This window comes from Urocitellus parryii, chromosome 8 (assembly GCF_045843805.1).
Source record: "Urocitellus parryii isolate mUroPar1 chromosome 8, mUroPar1.hap1, whole genome shotgun sequence".
Lineage (NCBI taxonomy): Eukaryota > Metazoa > Chordata > Mammalia > Rodentia > Sciuridae > Urocitellus > Urocitellus parryii.
In genome coordinates, this window is record NC_135538.1 from 107,540,016 (window position 1) to 107,557,262 (window position 17,247).

The 17,247-nt window shown below is 46.5% G+C and overlaps 1 protein-coding gene across 1 annotated transcript; it reads left to right on the plus strand.

Moving 5' to 3' along the window:
- The first annotated feature begins 251 nt into the window (after positions 1-251).
- On the plus strand, positions 252-17,246 carry Mrps18a (mitochondrial ribosomal protein S18A). The gene is made up of 6 exons (XM_026394426.2): positions 252-374; positions 7,560-7,591; positions 10,445-10,552; positions 13,049-13,172; positions 13,365-13,434; positions 16,805-17,246. The coding sequence occupies exons 1-6, from the start codon at positions 263-265 to the stop codon at positions 16,947-16,949; spliced, it is 591 nt and encodes a 196-aa protein (XP_026250211.1). The 5' UTR covers positions 252-262; the 3' UTR covers positions 16,950-17,246.
- Position 17,247: the final 1 nt, after the last annotated feature.

Sequence of the window (17,247 nt, forward strand, 5' to 3'; positions counted from 1 at the left end):
AAAGCCAGCCTCAACAACTTAGCGAGGCCCTAAGCAAGCCAGTGAGACTGTATCTTAAAAAATAAAAAAGAGCTGGATATGAGTCTCAGTGGTTAAGCGCCCCTGGGGGGGTCAATCCATGGTACTAAAATAAGCAAATACATAAAATAATAACAGGAGTAAAAGAGCGAAAGGTCCGGCGCCAGAGGTCCTGCCGAACTACCGGCTGCGCACGCGCCGTTCCGGAAGCGGAAGTGCACAGAGGTCAGGCTTAGCTTTCAAGATGGCGTCCTTCATGGCGCTGGTATCCGGCTGTGGGCGGCTGCTCCGAGGGCTCCTGGCGGTCCCAGTCACGACCAGCTGCCCTCGGGTCCCAGCTCGGGGATTCAGGGAAGGTGAGTCCTAAGTCCCTGAGCGTCCGAGATTGAGAAAAGCTACAGAAAGTACTTCCGCCCGCCGTGGTGCGCCCCTCTGAAACATCGGCGGAGGTGCTGACCTCACAGGGTGCTTAAAACCTTTTTCCGACCTTGGTGATGGTGTTTGAATTTGTGTGTCTTGTAAGTGTTCTCAGAAAACGGAGGAGGGCAGAGAGAAAGGCCTAGTTACTTAGCAGAAATAGAAACATGTCGCGGGGTTCAGAAAAGTTTTCAGGAAGAGATTGCATCGCCATCTCCTTCATTAAAACGTCCCTGAACCATGAAGAAGGAACATCAATTTGTCTCGAGAAAATGCTGTGATCTGAAGGTGGCTTCCCCTCACTCCCGGGCCGGTAGTCTCCCCGAGGGTGCAGGCCGAGGTGGAAAGGCCATTGAACAGCTGAGACAGGCAAATGCCTCAGGGTGGTTCCGTTTTTCGTTAATATTGTCTGGGAAAGGAGCCTAGTATCAACTTGAGAGGTTACTGAAGGACAAGTGCTGTGCTTCAAGCTGTGAAGGGATTCTGAAGAAAGAAAACACAGCTCTTTTCCTGAGAAGCTTAGGTTCTAATGAGATGATATGTGTGCACTTCAGTAAATTCAAGTTAGCCATTTACATGACAAAAAGTACTGGGAGATTCAGTTACCGGAAACAGCAAACCCGGTTGGAAATTTTCAGAAAGGGAATGTTTCTTGAACAGGCTTATAAAAGGATGGAATCTGGCAAAGAGTGAAAAGGTCTTTCAGGACGTGGCCTTCCTTTGTGTACTGTTGGAAGCAGGAAAGAATGAGTGATGTGAAAAATAAGTGATATAGTTTTGTTTTGTTTAGGATTCTGTCATAGTATTGGCCAACCAGTATATCATTAAAAGCTGAGAAGTATCCAGTGAAAAGAATGATCATTGTTGTCAGAGAGAGAAAAAGAAGAGTTTAACGAAGGAATCTTTGGACTTGTCTTGGAAGAGTTCTCTCTTAGATTTCAAAAAGTTTCAGTAGAGTGGCAAGTTTGAAGAAATCAAAAAGGTATTCAATAAGAAATGGTAATAGCAGGTATGCTTGAAGAATTTAACTATGATGGGAAGATGGAACAATTACTAGGAGGGAAAAAAGTCCAGATACTTCCTGCATAATGCAAGAATAATTTAAAGAAAGACACCAAAGAGATTATGCTGATGACAGAAAGAACTTGGATAAGGTGTTTCATCTGTTTCCATGCTGCATAATTAAGCCTATATTCATACATTTATTAGGTTGTCTACCAAGTGTCAAACTCTAATGGCTGCAAATTGCATATCCTTTATGAAATTCAAAGTTGAAACAGTTCTTTGCCTTTTTTTCAGAAAAAAGTTGAAAGAGGGATAGTTTTTTATTTTGCTCGTTGGTTTTTTTTTTTTTTTTTTTTTTTTTTTTTTTTTATTTATTTTTTAGTTCTCGGCGGACACAACATCTTTGTTGGTATGTGGTGCTGAGGATCGAACCCGGGCCGCACGCGCGCCAGGAGAGCTCGCTACCACTTGAGCCACATCCCCAGCCCCGACTCGTTGGGTTTTTGTTTGTTGCTATTTGTTTGGTTTTGCTTCATTTTACAGTATGGGGGATCAAATGCAGGGGCACTTTTACCACTGAGCTACATCTCCAGCCCTTTTATTTTGAGACAGGGCCTTGCTAAGGTGCCCAGGCTAGCCTTGAACTTGGGACCCTCCTGCCTTAGCCTTCCAGGGTCCTAGGATTAAAGGTATGCTCCACTGCACCAGGTCTTCTTTGTTGGATTTTTAAAGATAGGAATGTTTGGGGCTGGGGATGTGGCTCAAGCGGTAGCGTGCTCACCTGGCATGCGTGCGGCCCGGGTTCGATCCTCAGCACCACATACAAACAAAGATGTTGTGTCCGCCAATAACTAAAAAAAATAAATAAATATTAAAAAAAAGAAACTAACTTTATTAAAAAAAAAAAAAAAAAAAAAAGATAGGAATGTTTTAGGTTAGGCTTAGGGAATTATTTTAGTTGGAGGGTTTGGGAAATGATGGACTGTATATTCAAATGGCTCTCTAAAGTCTTCTCCATAAATACTTGGATTAGTAGCTGTTCTGTCTGTTAATCATTGGTAAACCTAAATCTAAGTATTAGATTGAATTGATGTGATCTTCCATGAAGGCACTATCATATTCTATATTCTTGGGAATCATCTGTGTCCAGAACCTTTCAAGTTTTTGTTTTCTGGAAATGGCTCTATCTGTTATTTGTAAAGCATGGGGTATAAGCCAGGGATGCTAATAAACATCCTACAGTGCACATGTCAGCTCCCTATAACAAAGAACTGTCTGGCCTAAAATGCCAATCCTGCAGTTTCTGAGAAAATCTGATCTAAAGTCTGGCAAGAGGGACTTATAAAACCAACAGAGAGAGATTGATTCAATTATTATAGAAGGAGCAAGACTGAAAAGGGACAAAAATAGAAATTATGATTTACTAAGTTCTTGCTGCACTATACTGTGCCTGATTTTCCACATATGTTTATTCATTCTTTTTAACGGTTCTTAAAGGTGGCTATTAACTGTCCTTATTTTAACAGCTGAGGAAATATGGTCCTAAGGAGTTCAGTAGCTTGCCCAATATGAGCTATAAGTGGGAGAGGTGGAAGTTAAGCCAATAGTCTTCTCTCTCCATCAGTAACATTACCTTGGTACTCTATGGCATAGCTTTCCTGTTGTTCCCTCCTCCCCTGAAAGTTCTTAACAGTTAACTTGCTAAAGACTGTTTAATGCCTTTATGGTTGGTACTGCCAGATTTAGCAAAGATTTTGTTAGATCTTTGTCCTGCTTTGTCACTCTTAGATCCCTCATTAAGGAAATGTATTTAAAAACAAGAAAACAAATGCATAATTGTATGAATTAACAACCACGATCTATACATGATTCAATACGCTTTCAGCAGAGCTTATTGAAATGGGGAAAGGCCAAAGAGAATTTGCATCATTTCTTCATTTAGTTAAGAGAGCTTTTAGAGGACTTGTCATTTCAGATGTGCCTGGCAGGGTGGACAGTTTAATGAGCTGAAAGCCAGGAGAAAAGAGTATGCAAGTTGAGGACTTTGAAATAAATTCAAGGGACAGTCAGGTGGAATGGCACACACCTGTAATCCTAGCAATTCTGGAGGTTAAGACAAGAGGACCACGAGTTCAAGTCCAGCCTCAGCAATTTAGCAAGACCCTGTCTCAAAAATAAAATAGGAAGCTGGGCATGATAGTATACACCTCTAATCCCAGCAGCTGGGGGATGGGGGGGAGCCCCTGAAGCAGGAGGATCACTAAGTTCAAAGCCAGCCTCAGCAACTTACTGAGACCCTGTCTCAAAATAAAAAGGGTTGAAGATGTAGCTCAGTGGTTAAGTGCCTGGGTTCAATCTGGTACTAAAGGCTGGGTGGGGCTAGAGGTATAGCTCAGATGTAGAGCTAGGTTAAATCCCCAGTACCACAAACAAACAAAACAAAAGAACTCAAGGGACATAGTCCAAAGTGACCTGCTAGTGGAAAGAGATTTCTATGCAGCAGTAATTCTCCTCATTCAGAAGTGTAGGGCGTGGAAATTCCCTGAGAGGTCCAAGGGAAAAGAAGGGGAGATTCAAAGAAAGAACCAGGAAATTTTAATGGTTGAATTAAAGATGAACTAAAGAAAGCAGACCTTGATGCAAGAAGTTATTTGAGAAAAGCAGTCAGTTGGCCAGAAGTGCAGGCACACATCCCAAAAATGTTCTCTGCTTCCTAACGCTAAACAACATTGGTAAGGCTACCTTCTGGCCCTCAGTTGTTCCATTCCTTCATACTCTGCTTAGGACTTGATTCCCACAGATCTTGGAGCTCTTGGTTTCTTTGACCTCACTGCAATACTACCCATCATTTATCTGTCCTCACTTCCTTCTTTACTAAGCAGTTGGGTCTTTATTACAGCTGCAGATCACTGCATTTGTGTTTATGTGGCCATCAAGGTCTTTTGTGTTCCTCACAGTCTCACCACATTGCTGTTTTGCTCCAGACTATTATAATTTAATTATCTTGGACTCTATCGTAGGAGAGTTTACTGAAGAACTCAAAGAACCTCTTTAAGAGCATGAGCTTTCTTATGGTAAAATTCTCATACTTGGATTAGTTCCCTTTCTTCCACTAGGGCAAAGATTGTGCCTTTTCAATCCCAGCTCTCCACAATATGTAGAGTGAGGCTGTACACCCCATGGGTGCTTAGCAAATGTGTTGCCTCATTTGGTACAGATTATGAGAAATGCCTATTTTGAAGGATTTGGCCCTTTCTTCCACTAGGGCAAAGATTGTGCCTTTTCAATCCCAGCTCTCCACAATATGTAGAGTGAGGCTGTACACTCCATGGGTGCTTATTAGCAAATGTGTTGCCTCATTTGGTACAGATTATGAGAAATGCCTATTTTGAAGGATTTGGCCCTTAATTCTAGTTTAGACAACTGCTTCATCTTTTTCCTTAGTTTACTTGATACTGCCATATCTCTGAACACAAGGGTGATTTCATCTTTTCCCAAACAAGTTTTCTGTTAGTGCCTAAATCTCTTAGTTCAGCTTTTCTTAGCCACCCCACTTCTCTTGAATGGAGAGGAGGCTGGGGACAAAATGGATCTCAGTTTGTTTGGTTTTAACATGTTTTGCTATGCACACTGAAAATCAATACTATTTTGATGCCTATCTCCTCTTTCCAGAGGCTTAAAATCTATTGAGGTCCTGTCCAGGCTCCAGCTGGGCCCTCTCCCCCTGCACTAAGACACCACCCTGATCAGTCTCTGTCTCTTGTGAGTTCTCAGGTCATTCCTCTGGTTTGACAAATTGTCTCCCTTAGATAAGCATCTGCCTATTGTTTTACCCACTGACTCCTAGTAACAGGACTCACTGGCTCAGAGTTGCTGTGTGGAGAGCTTGTGAATAGTGGAGCTTGCCATGGGCTTTGATCTCTTTTCCAGGGGCCAGTGGGATGACTTCAGGGTTTGGGTCTTGGCCGAGAGTGATGTGTGTTTTGTTAGAGTTGTTTACCTCATGGTTAGGACCAAGTGCCTGCACCTCGAAGGGAACCACATGTTTATCCTCTGTGTTTCAGGGCATTGTTCTTGTGCTGACTCCAGTGGTACTAGAATGTGTCTGCTTTTCTTTCCTGTGGGGCTTCTTAGCTTAGAAACTTTCCCCCCTCCTTGTTGCTCATGGGTTGCCCGCAGACCCTCTCCCAACTCGGTTTGTGCAAATTTTCAAAGTTTCGGGGCACTTGGATCCCTTACTGGGCTGGGGATGTGTGCCCTCTTTTTACTCCCCCAACCCTTGGTTGTATCTTGACACATTGCAGTGACCTTCCCTCTGCAGCTGTGTTGGCTTTCAGACTAAGGACCAGGTTGAGTCTCATCCACATCCCGTTCTTGGGTTGGTCTCTGTTCTGTACAAGTAGATCCGTGTGTGGGGTGTGTGGGGTGACGCAAATTAAGTTTCTCTGAGAAACCTAGCTTGTCTGTGAATTGATTAGTGACTACTGTGTTCTCTGGAGAGAGCCTCAGGGCTTTGCTAGTCATCATTTCTCCTTTGTGTGGCTGGGTTGGATATTGAGAGGCTCTCAGGTTGGTTGTTTTGGAATAATGAGTCTTTTGGAATGGCTAGCCCAGAAAACAAATGGAGGACAATTCCAAGCAGTCTGTGTCCAATTAGGTGTCAGTCACAGAGTTCAGTGATCACGCAGATGCTGCCATGGGCCTCTAGCTTGGTTAGAATTGCCTTTTTTCCTTAGTCCCTTTTCTTTTATTTTTTATTACAAAAGCAACATATGTTTATTTTAGAAAATGTAAATAGGCAAAAAGAAGAAACTAAAAGCACCTACATATTCCTACCACAAGGGATAACCAGAATTAGGATTTGGATATCTAACACATAGATCACAGCTGGCCAGGAGCTTCTTGCAATCCACAGCTAATTGTATATATGCTGATGGCCATTTCCCTTAGGAGTGGTCTGTAGCTTTCACTGGGTTCTCAACGTTAAAGACCTTAGGCTTTTTCTAATCTGTACTATTTCTTGCTTTGGCCAGAGCTAAGTAAAGCTAAACTGTGGTAACCAAGCTGCTGTTTAAATAGGGTTTTAGTGTTTTGAGAGACAGTTTGCAGCTATGCAGGCCCAAGTTTTCTCTTGCAGTAGTTAGCAATTAGAAGGGGACTGTGGCAAGTATTATGCTCCCTAAAAATAATTTGCTATGGACCAGATCCTCTGCTAACAGCTATGGCTTGCTCTCTTCCTAAATAAACTCAAAGAAAAGGGGATTCTCTCCAGGAACAGTGCTGAATGTGGGCTGTCAGCTTGGTTCTTCCTTTGGTGGTTGTTGGAGTTGTCATTCTGTATCCTGATTAGGTGAAATAGGAATTGTGTGTAACTGACAGATATGTGCAACTGATGGTCTTGCCCTGTATTTCCTTCTGACTGTCTCAGACCTAGGGAGTCGCTCTCAGTTTGGAGTGACAGTGCTCTTCTTGAAATGCTGCTGCACCCTATCTGCAGGTTCCTTATTCCTGCAGGTTTCTTGCAACACTCTGGGGAGAGGAATGGAGAAAAATAGAGCTGAGGAGAGGATTTAATTCACAGGGCTGTCTTCATAGGGATTTAACATGCAACTCTCAGGATGTGTTTAAGGGTGAACTTGTCTCACTGATTAGCCACCACAGGGCTACTAGAACACTGTTAGGGTAGTACTATTTTAAATTGCAAGCCTTTCAAAGTCGGAAACCATTTTATCTGTTCTCTTTGTGAAGGGGCATTTGTAGGGGAGTACTTTTTTTTCAGTGCTGCTGCCACACCAACTTTTAGGTTATAATTGCTAACCACAACAGGGCAGGATCTTGCCAGTTTTTAAATATAACCAAGATGTATCTTTCAGATTAGATGGGCAAAAATAGTGTGGAGACCCTTAATCCCAGAGAGATGACACTGTGCCTGACCAAGACTTGCCCCCAGTCAGCCTTGGCCATTGGGGAGTGAACCCTGAATGCTTTCTGACCCAGATAGGGCCCACAGGAGAGGGCAGACTTGAGGCTCCTTTTTTCTGCCTAGAATTTGAGCTGTTATTTGAAACTCCCTGTTCCTTATTAAATGACTGACCTAATTTTCCCCTTTATCTCTGCAGTGGTGGAGATCCAAGAAGGGAAGACAACTATAGTAAGTATCGAGCTGGCCACTTAAAACCTCCTTAACGCTTGGAACTGCCTATCTGTCCCTCTGAGGGAGGGAAGCAGGCCCACACTGGACTCCTGGCTCCTGGACCAGCCCCTGGGTGACCATAAATCCTACAGTCAATGATTTTCCAAGCCTGCATTGTAATGTGGCTAATCAGGAACAGTCACTGGGCCTGGGCGGAGATTATCTGTTATTTGATTAAAGTGATCTTTTGTATGATATGGTCTCAGAGGCCTTTGCTGATACATTCTTTGGCAGGTGATAAATCAGTTTCCCATAGGGGAAACTAAGGCAGTGTTGCAGGCCTAGAGAGCCAGAGTGAGTTGCCAGAATTGGAAGCCTGGATCTCAGTTCCCTTTCTTTTCTGCCTGGAATGACTAAGCTACTCCTTTAAGCAATGCACATTTGAAAGGTGACATTCTTTGCACTCTGGCCTTACTTAGTTGGCATGTTGGCTTGTCTGTTGGTAAGAAAGTTGGAATGATTGTTCATCTATCCACTCTCCCTTTTCCTTCACTGGACACATCTCACCTCCCCTCCTTGGGGAGTCACGGGGCCTAGATTATCCTATAATCCTTAAAAGACAACGCTGTTTTCACATGGCCTTCCATGCCTCAAAAAAATCCTCAGCCACTCCACAGAGCTCCTAGAAGCCTCTGTAACTTGTATGTCAATCAAGGATTTAACCCTTCTGGCAGCTGGCCAAGCTCCGCCCTCCCCAAGACAAGTCTTTTTGCTTTGGGTCTTCCCCAGAATACTCCCTTAACCTTTCCACTAATTAGCCTCAACAGTCTGGAGTTTTTAGAGGACTTCCATCCCATCAGGGCACTTTTTTGGGGTTCCTTGATTAAAGGCAAATAAACATTTACCCTGTAAACTCCATACTAAAGGAGAAAGATACATCTGATTTTTTTTCTTCTCTTTCTCTCTTTCTTTGCAGTATTGGGGCTTCAACCCAGGGCTTACACATATAGGTAAGCACTCTGCCACTGAGCTATACCCCTAGCCCTTTTATAAATTTTATTTAGACAGAGTCTTGCTAAGTTGCCAGGGTGAAGCCCAGCAACTTGGGAGGCTAAGGCAGGAGGATTGCTAAATTCAAGGGCAGCTTCTGCAACTTAGCAAGATCTGGTCTCAAAACTAAAATAAATAAATCCTGTATCAAAATAAATATAAATAAATGAATAGGACTGGGGATGTGGCTCAGTGGTTAAGCACCCCTGGGTTCAATCCCTGATATAAAAAAATAAAATAGGGCTAGGGATGTAGCTCAGTGGTAGACCATCCCTGGGTTTGGTCCCCAGTACCTTAATTGCCAGCTGGCCTCGAACTTGTAATCCTCCTGAATCAGCCTCCCAAGTGCCTGGGATTACAGGCATGTGTCACTACACCTGACTTTTGAGTGCTTTTCATGTGAGGCAAGAATTTGCTCTTTGTAGAATGAACACGGAGACACTCAAAGTAGCTCCGGGAGAGCCCATCCATGCCTGGAGAGGCACTGCCATGGCTGACCACAGGTGATACTTTCTCCTCTATGAAATAAGATCAGATACCTGCCATACTAGGTGGCGAGAGCTAAATGAAATTATTTATGTGAACTATTCTTGGCACAGAGCCATTCATATAAGGAAGGGTAATAAATGTGAGCTCTCTTGCATTGCAGTATGCCCTCCCAAGGCCTACTATGCACCTGTGGATTTTCTGTAGCCCACAGCTTCTATTTCTGGCTATGGTTGTGGTTGCTATAGCAGAAAGGTGGGTAGAGGTATGGCATAGTGGTTGCTATGGCAGAAAGGTGGGTAGAGGTGCCCAGCACAGCCACACAGGACTTCCAGTCCCTTTCTCTTTGGCCAGTCTCCCTGCTACCCCCAGGAGACAGTGTTGCTTCCCTCCCAAAGCCTCAAATTTTCCCCAGCCTTATGCTCATAGTTCACAGTCACAGTCAGCCACGCTCTCTAAATACCCCTTGCAATTGGAGCTGACTCCCAGATCATTGGTTTATAGTACCGAGTAACTTCAAGGCTGTGACACAATACAGTTGCAGGGGGGTCACTTTGCACATGGTCTTAGCAGGGTTTGAAAGGTGGCATCTAAAATGATAAAAACAAAGAGGAGCTAGGAATGTATCTGCCTGTTTGTGGTTTTTGTTTATTTTCAAAGAGAGGAGAACTGCAGTGCACATAGATATCTGCTTTTATGGACAGGGCCCAGGGTTTCTCAGCCTTGGAACCATGGCATTTGGGGCTGGATAATTCTTTGTTGGAAGGACTATCCTGTGCAATGTGGGATGGTTAGCAGCATCCCAGCTAGATGCCAGTCACACTCCTTTCCCAGTCCCCACATGTTTCCAAGGGTCCCCTGGGGAGCAAAATCACCTCTGGTGCGGTCTGCTTGCATAGACTTCACTCTGTGAGGTAAAGCTAGAAAGTGCAGTCTCCTCAGAACGAGGTGGAGTGGGAGGGAGTCTTCCCTGGTCTCCAGTGCCATTTGAAACTTTTACCCTGTGGATGTATTACCTTTTGCCAGAGGCCGAGAGGAAGCATAAAGTTCTAGTGTTTTGTTTTTGTTTGATGAGGAAGGAAAGGTAGCATTCAGTTACTAGAGTAAGCCTCCCCCTCTCTCTTCAGATAGTTCCCACTACCCTGTAGGCTGCCAAACCACATCCCTGTGGCCATCCCAGCTGAAACACACCTAAGTGCAGGCAGTGGAGGCCTGCTGCCACCAGACCTTCAGAGAGAAACCTCCACTAGAATTCCTGTCATTGGGGGTTTGCTCAAAGATAAGCAGCTGCACATTGATCCTGTGCCTCGGCTGTCTTCTTTCTCTTCCATTTAGATTGAAGGCCGTATCATAGAGACTCCAAAGGAGAGTCCGCATCCCCCCAACCCCTCAGGCCAGTGTCCCATCTGCCGTTGGAACCTGAAGCACAAGTATACCTATGAGGTGAGTCTGCATGCAGAGACATTCAGCCTGCGTGCTGTAGAGGTTGGGTTCCTAGTTAACTTGAGCATTATCCCCATGCCATAGCCACTGTTGCATTTCACAAAACCACAAAAAACAGCAGCATTGTCCAGTGGCTATAAACCCTGCTGGACTTTAGAATCACCTGACGAACTTTAAGTGATGCCCCACATTTACCTCAGACCAACCGAATCAGTCTCTGGGAGTGAGCCAGGCATTTTTAAATCTTTCCTCTGATTCTAACATGCAGCCAGGACTGAGAGCCATGGATTGAGTTCATGGATCAGTTATGCTTTGGAGCACTAGGAGTTATATTCTTGCAGTGATAGAATCAGGTCTGTGTTTACTCTCCTCCTTTTATTACTTTTTTAAATTGGTGCATCATAATCATACATAATAATACGTTATACCATATTCATTTTGTTTTTATTTCTGTAGGTATATATATGTGTGGTGCAGGGGATCATATCCATGATCTGGCATAGGCTGGGCAAGTGCTATATTCACTGAGCCACATCCCCAGCCCTCTTTCTTTTACAATGAGGCTGGCTTATGGTTCTTACTGTGATCTGGGAACATACTGCTCCTTTTTCCCATATTGGAGATACAGAGATCCCTGATTGTTCCACCTCTTCTGGAGCAGCTACTTCTGGAGAAAGGGATAACAAGTGCCCACAGCAGCAGACAGGGCAGGGAGGGCACACCCTGCGTTAGGCACTGTCGTGAGTGCTTGTTTTAATTCACCTAGTTTTCACACTAATGCCTTGAAGTAGGGACTTTTCCATTCATGTTTTACAGATGAGGAAATTGAGGCATGGAGAAGTTAATGAACTTGCCTCAAATCACCCAGCTAAGTATCAGAACTGGGATACAAATTCCAGGGTACAGAGCCCAAGTTCCTACTACCCTGTAGAGATGGGGAGGGCCTGGGTGTAGGACACAGCCCTGGAGAAATCCATACTTGTTCTTCAGAGCTGGTGACATTAAGCACTCTATTCTGGGATTTCAGGTGATTCAGGCTCTAAGCCAGTTTGACCTGTGAGTTGTCCCTATGCCCCTTTGTGGAATGGATGACTAAGAACAGAGATCCTGGTCAGATGATAAGAGCAGAAGAGGCCACATGCCCATGGGATCTGAACAGAATGACCCAACTAATCTCCTGGGCTGGGAGCCTTGGCTTCAGGCCACCTTTGGGGAGAGGCTCTTTCTCCCTTCCCTACACCCTTCTGCCAGTGGGTGCCAGAAGTAATAGAAAGTGTACAGGCAGAAGAGTGGTGTTATGAGCTTCCTGCAACATGAAAGTTAGTGGGGATGTGGTTATGCTTTGAATCCCAGCTGCTGATCAGTGAACCCCACAACTGCCCAGCCACTGTGGGTCACTCTTCCTACCAGCAGTTTCCAGGAAATGTACTTGGCTCTGTTTATCCAGCAGAAGAAATCTAATCCCCTCTGAGGTAAAGGGTAAAGTTGTTTTCCCTTTTACCCCTTTCTACTTGGAGCACTGTTAGCCTGAACTGCACAAAGCCATCAGCTTGCGTGGCAGCCCACAGTGGAGGGCTGGGGTGATGAGCCCAGCGTATCAGCCTTGGAGTAATCTAATCCAGGTTCTTTTTCAGCTGATTCTGAAGAGTATAGGGGAGAGAATTGGGGGCCTGGGTCCCTCAGGAACTGTCCAGTGATTAATGTAAATCTGCAGTCATACAGTGAGGTGCCTGCCAGGGCAGCAAGTCAGTATATGGAACATGACCGCTAAGACTGCAGGCCAGGCCACTAGTGGGACAGTGATGTATTCTGTTAACCCTTTCAGCCATTCTGTGAAAGGTGGGGGAAGGGGGCCTTCTCACTCAATTCTGGCTCTCTTTATCTTTTTTTCCTTGACCCATCCTGAGCAGCCTGTTGAACATGTGATGGCCCAAAGGAAGCCTAGGAATCCATTCCCATATGGTCAACAGCGGGGTTAGAAAATGTAGGATTAAACTTAACAACCTGGCCCCCTCCTCAGCTCGCATTCTTGCCTAGCACTTCAGAGGAAATGGCAGAAGGCAAAGTGGGCTGTCTGCATATTCTCAGCCTGTGGCCTCTAGGCTCTGGTGGCTGAAATGGCTTTCCTTCTTGTATAGAATGTCTATATTCTCCTGTCTGAGGAGAACAATCCAACAGGTATTTTACATACTGCAAGTGCATGAAAGATGGGTGCTTCTCAAAGCATTTGTAGTCTCTTTCCTAATCTAGCAGCATGCAGTCTCATGGAGGCAAAGAGAGCTCTTGGGGTTGGTAATTTGGTACAGAAAATCCTACTGAGTTGAGATTAACCTTTGTTAGAGAAGGTAGCTGACTAATGTACAAAGGTCTGTGTGGAAGGAGTCATCTCAGGTGGGCTCCTGAGAGACATCAACCCCTTGGAGTGGCTCCCCATGACTCCCCAGGATTAAAGGTAAATCTATCTGACCTATGTCTCCTATGTTCGGTTTCCACTAGGATGTTCTGCTACTAAGCCAGTTCATCCGGCCTCATGGAGGCATGCTGCCCCGAAAAATCACAGGCTTATGCCAGGAAGAACACCGCAAGATTGAGGAGTGTGTGAAGATGGCCCACCGAGCAGGTAGAAGGCCCCTAAGCTAGAGGGCTGCAGGCTCCCCCCCCCCTCTGTTGCCCTACGTATCTACCCTCCTGGCAAAGAAGCAGGTATCGAGAGTGGTAGTTATACCCACCCCTGTGCCCACCTCCCACTTGGTTTTTCTGGATGCCTCCTCAGCTGCAGAGACCATCCCTTATATGCTCTTCCTCCACTCAGGTCTACTCCCAAATCACAGGCCTCGGCTTCCTGAAGGATTTGTTCCAAAGAGCAAACCCCAACTCAACCGGTAAGTAATCTTGGGTGCCAACAACCAGAGCACTCTGTGGGCCTGCAGCTCACACTGGATTCCACTGGGGAAGCCATTTGCTGGAGTGTGGCCCACAGCTCAGGAAAGCTAGAGTGGCCTTGGATGTCTGGTCCTTTCCTCACCAGCTCAAGCACCCCCACCCCTATCATACCACCATGACTGCAGTGTGTACTGCTTCTACTGCCTGCCTTACTGGCCCCAGACTCTTTCCTTTTCCCAGCCCTGTGGAGCACTGACATAGAGGCAAGAAGGGTAAGGAGGCCTGCTGATTGGGCATTGGAATGTGCTAATCCCCTGTTTATGACATCACACTCAGTTGCTATGGAGATGTCAGAGTACTTCTACAAACTTTCAGTCTTCTAGCTCACTGTATCTTTGGGGTTATTAGAGGGCAGAGCAAGGCTCGCAGGGCACAATGGCACACAGCTGTAATTCCAGCAGCTTGGCTGGGAAGGCTGAAGCAGGAGGATCACAATCAAGGCCAGCCTCAGCAGCTTAACAAGACCTTTCTCAAAATAAAAAATAAATAAAAAGGCCTGGGATAGTAGCTCAGTGGTAAAACACCCCTGCCTTCGATTCCCCAGTACCAAAAAAGAAATGGAAGAGCTCTCTGGGTCACTATACATAACAGCAGGTCATGCACTGCATGACCTCAGGGTGGCGTCCATGTAGACTAGATCACAAGCGGTGCTCCATGAAGTTGTACAGTTCACATCCAACTCAACTTTGTGTGGCAGCCTGACAGGTCCTGAGGTTTTATCAAGGAGGAGAAGACAGCCCACACCCCTGAATCAGTCTTCCCTCCAGCCTAAACAAGGTAGCCTTTCTAGAACAGGAGCAGATTCTTGTCTAACACTCAAGCGGCTATCCTGTTGTCCGTTCCTCTTCTGTCTCTGACATCACCACACTCCTGTGCTCTTAAATCTATGATGTCCCTTTGTTCAGAGTAAGGCCAGGTCTGTAAAGTTGACTTTGGAGTTTCTTGTGTTCCTCTACTAATGGCCCCTCCAGACAGCCTCTAGTCTGTCCAGCTGCTCTAGTAGTTTCCAGACTGGAGTGAGAAAAATTCAGTTGCTCTTTGTAGGGAACCAAAGATGACTGTCACAAAACAAGACCCTCAACTCCCAGTAAACCTCCTAGACTGAGCCCTATCAGAACCCAGGTATGGAGGGTGGGAGGCCAGATTGCTGGGTCAAAGGTACAGGATATGGGAACACAGGGTTGCTTCCTGGTACCCTGTCTCCCCTGACCCCAGAGCCTGGGCCAGAGCTGTGCCTTTACGGACACCTTGCCAGCACCCTGGCCCTGTGCCCAGTTCCACCTGTATCTCCCACATTGTGAGCTGGGCCAACCACCAGCAGCTCTGGACATGGTAACCTCTTCCTACATCTTCCCACTGGGCTATGGACACACTGGGGGCTAAGCCCACCCTCCTGGACTTTTAAGAGACAGCAGCAGGCCCGAGGACACAATCCATCCTGCCCTCAGGCCTTTGAAGCTAGGCCAGGCTCCCTCCCATACATCCGGTGTCCTTTAACGTGACAGAGGATTGATGATGTGTGGGGGCTCTTGGGTTGCAAAAGGCCACCCTGGGGGGAGGGGGAGTCCTGGCTATAAAGGAAATTGATTCCCTTGCAACGGACTCTATGGTTCCACCCAGAGGCCCTTGAGCTGCCATGTATGGGGCCCAGGTTCTGCTGGTCCCTATAGAGCCGTGCTTTGTTGCCTTGCTGCGTCTGTCTACCCACCGCCCATTCTCGGAAGAGGTAGGAAGGGGCTGATTTGGGAGAGAGCCTGGGTTCTTTCTAAAGCTAAGGTGTTTCCAAAGAGATGACCAGAGGTCTCTAGCCCATCCCTGCCAGGCAGCTTTTCCATGTGGCACATGGAGCTAAAGCCCAGCTTCTCTCTGATTGTCTCCAAGGCCTGGGGAAGAGAATAGCTGAGGACCAGACACAGTGGCTCATACCGGGAATCCTAGGAACTGGAGAGGGTGAAGCAGGACCACCTCAAAAAATTAAAAGGGCTGGGGATGTAACTCAGTGGTAAAGCATCCCTGAGTTCAATCCTCAGTACCAAAACAAAAGAAAGAACAGCTGAGGACAGTAGCTCTGGGAAACCTGATCAGCCTAGGGATCTTCTGGAGTCCTTGAACCCAGTGAGCACTCCTTTTGGCGGGCCTGCTCCCAAGCTTCATGTCCTCACCCTCTCCCCAAAAGACAGGAGAGGTCAGCATAGGAATCAATCTGGTGGTCCCTTCCCTTTGCCTTACTCTTCTTTTATCCAAGAAAACTGATCATAGAAAAAAAGCTGTCCTGGGGCCAGCCCCTTTAGAGCCAGTACCCCAGCAGGGGCATTGACATTTCCAGCAGATATTGGCAGCCCCCACCCCCACTCTACACACATGGAATGCAGATCAGGCATCCACTCCACGCCCACCCCCCCACCCACGCCCCGCCCTCACAGCTTCCTCTCTGCACAGAGCTAATAGCAAAAGACCAAGAGCCAGAGGAACTCAGCTGAAATGCATAAATCAGCAATCTTTTTTTCTTTTTCATCTAAAAATTTTTAGCCAAAATTATTCATTTTTAAAATTAAAAAATTTTTCATTTGAGGTCTCTAGAGATGCTGGGGTAAACACACACCTAGAGTGGAGGCAGAGGAGGATTCCTGGCTGTTGTCATAGCTGAACTTTCAGGATAAAGGATGGGCCTTTTTGGACAGGATCCAAATTCATATGAGCCACTTTTCCAGGAACTGTCAGGACCCTGGCCATCCCCAAAGGAGGCCAGAGGACTATGGGTGGCCATCATTTTCCCCAACCCCTCCTACTTACAGGAACCTTCCTGGGCCAAGGTTGCACCCAAAGGCCTTTATCCCTTGGTTCCCGTCATGGGATAAGTGAAGGGCAGGGGTCTTGATTAGTTGTGGTGACCTGGGGAATTCCCTGAAGGCTGGGGTGGCAGAGAGAGCCAAGTGGGGAAGAGTGCAGGGTTCCTCCAGACCCTTGCATCACTGTCCTTCCCTGGCTGGGGCCAGAGAGCAGCAATCTACTCTCCAAGCAGCCTCTTCCTCTGCCTTCTCCCACAGCACGGACAAACACTGACAACTCATAAAGATCAGAGAGCTGCCCAGGCTGCCTAACCCTGGCCACACACAGTTGGAGCAACAAGCACCCAGCCCATCTGTTTATGGGACACTCAGCAGGAAAATCCCTTCCCCTAGAAAAAGGAAAACTGGAGGAAGGAATTGCCTGGCGCATGGCAGCCTGGCACAAGGAGACCGTACCCTGCTGTCTCCGTCCCAGCGTGCGCCCTGCACTGATAGCCACCTCCTTGTGCTTCCTCCACAGTTACCTGACCCGCTGGTCTCCCCACTCCGTCAAGCCCATCTACAAAAAAGGTGCCCGCTGGAACAAGGTGGGCATGGCTGTGGGGTCACCACTCCTAAAGGACAACATCTGCTACTCAAGAACGCCTTTGAAATTCTATCATTGACTGAGACCTGGGCAGAGCACCTCCTGCACATCTGCTGGGGAGCAGCAGCAGGCCAGCTTGGGAGCCCCTCAGCTGTCCTTCTGCCCTCCACCATAGGATGGCCTGGCCAGCCAGCACAAATGCACAAGGGATAGTACTTTAGTGCTCTTGCTGCCAGCAACAGTGCTGGGAGCTAGGGGCAGGCAAGCTGGGTCCTTTGGCAGTTGCTGTGATTTTATGACTGGCTTGGGTGATGGTCAGTGCTGGGGCACAGGAGTTTTGCCAGAAGGAATGTCATAAACCCGACCACGGACTTACC

Excerpts from the sequence above, each read along its gene's own strand:
- Mrps18a (XM_026394426.2), top strand. The coding sequence starts at position 263 with ATGGCGTCCTTCATGGCGCTGGTATCCGGCTGTGGGCGGCTGCTCCGA. Across the intron at positions 10,553-13,048 it reads AGCACAAGTATACCTATGAG|GATGTTCTGCTACTAAGCCA; the intron begins GTGAGTCTGCAT and ends GGTTTCCACTAG. Across the intron at positions 13,173-13,364 it reads GAAGATGGCCCACCGAGCAG|GTCTACTCCCAAATCACAGG; the intron begins GTAGAAGGCCCC and ends TCCTCCACTCAG.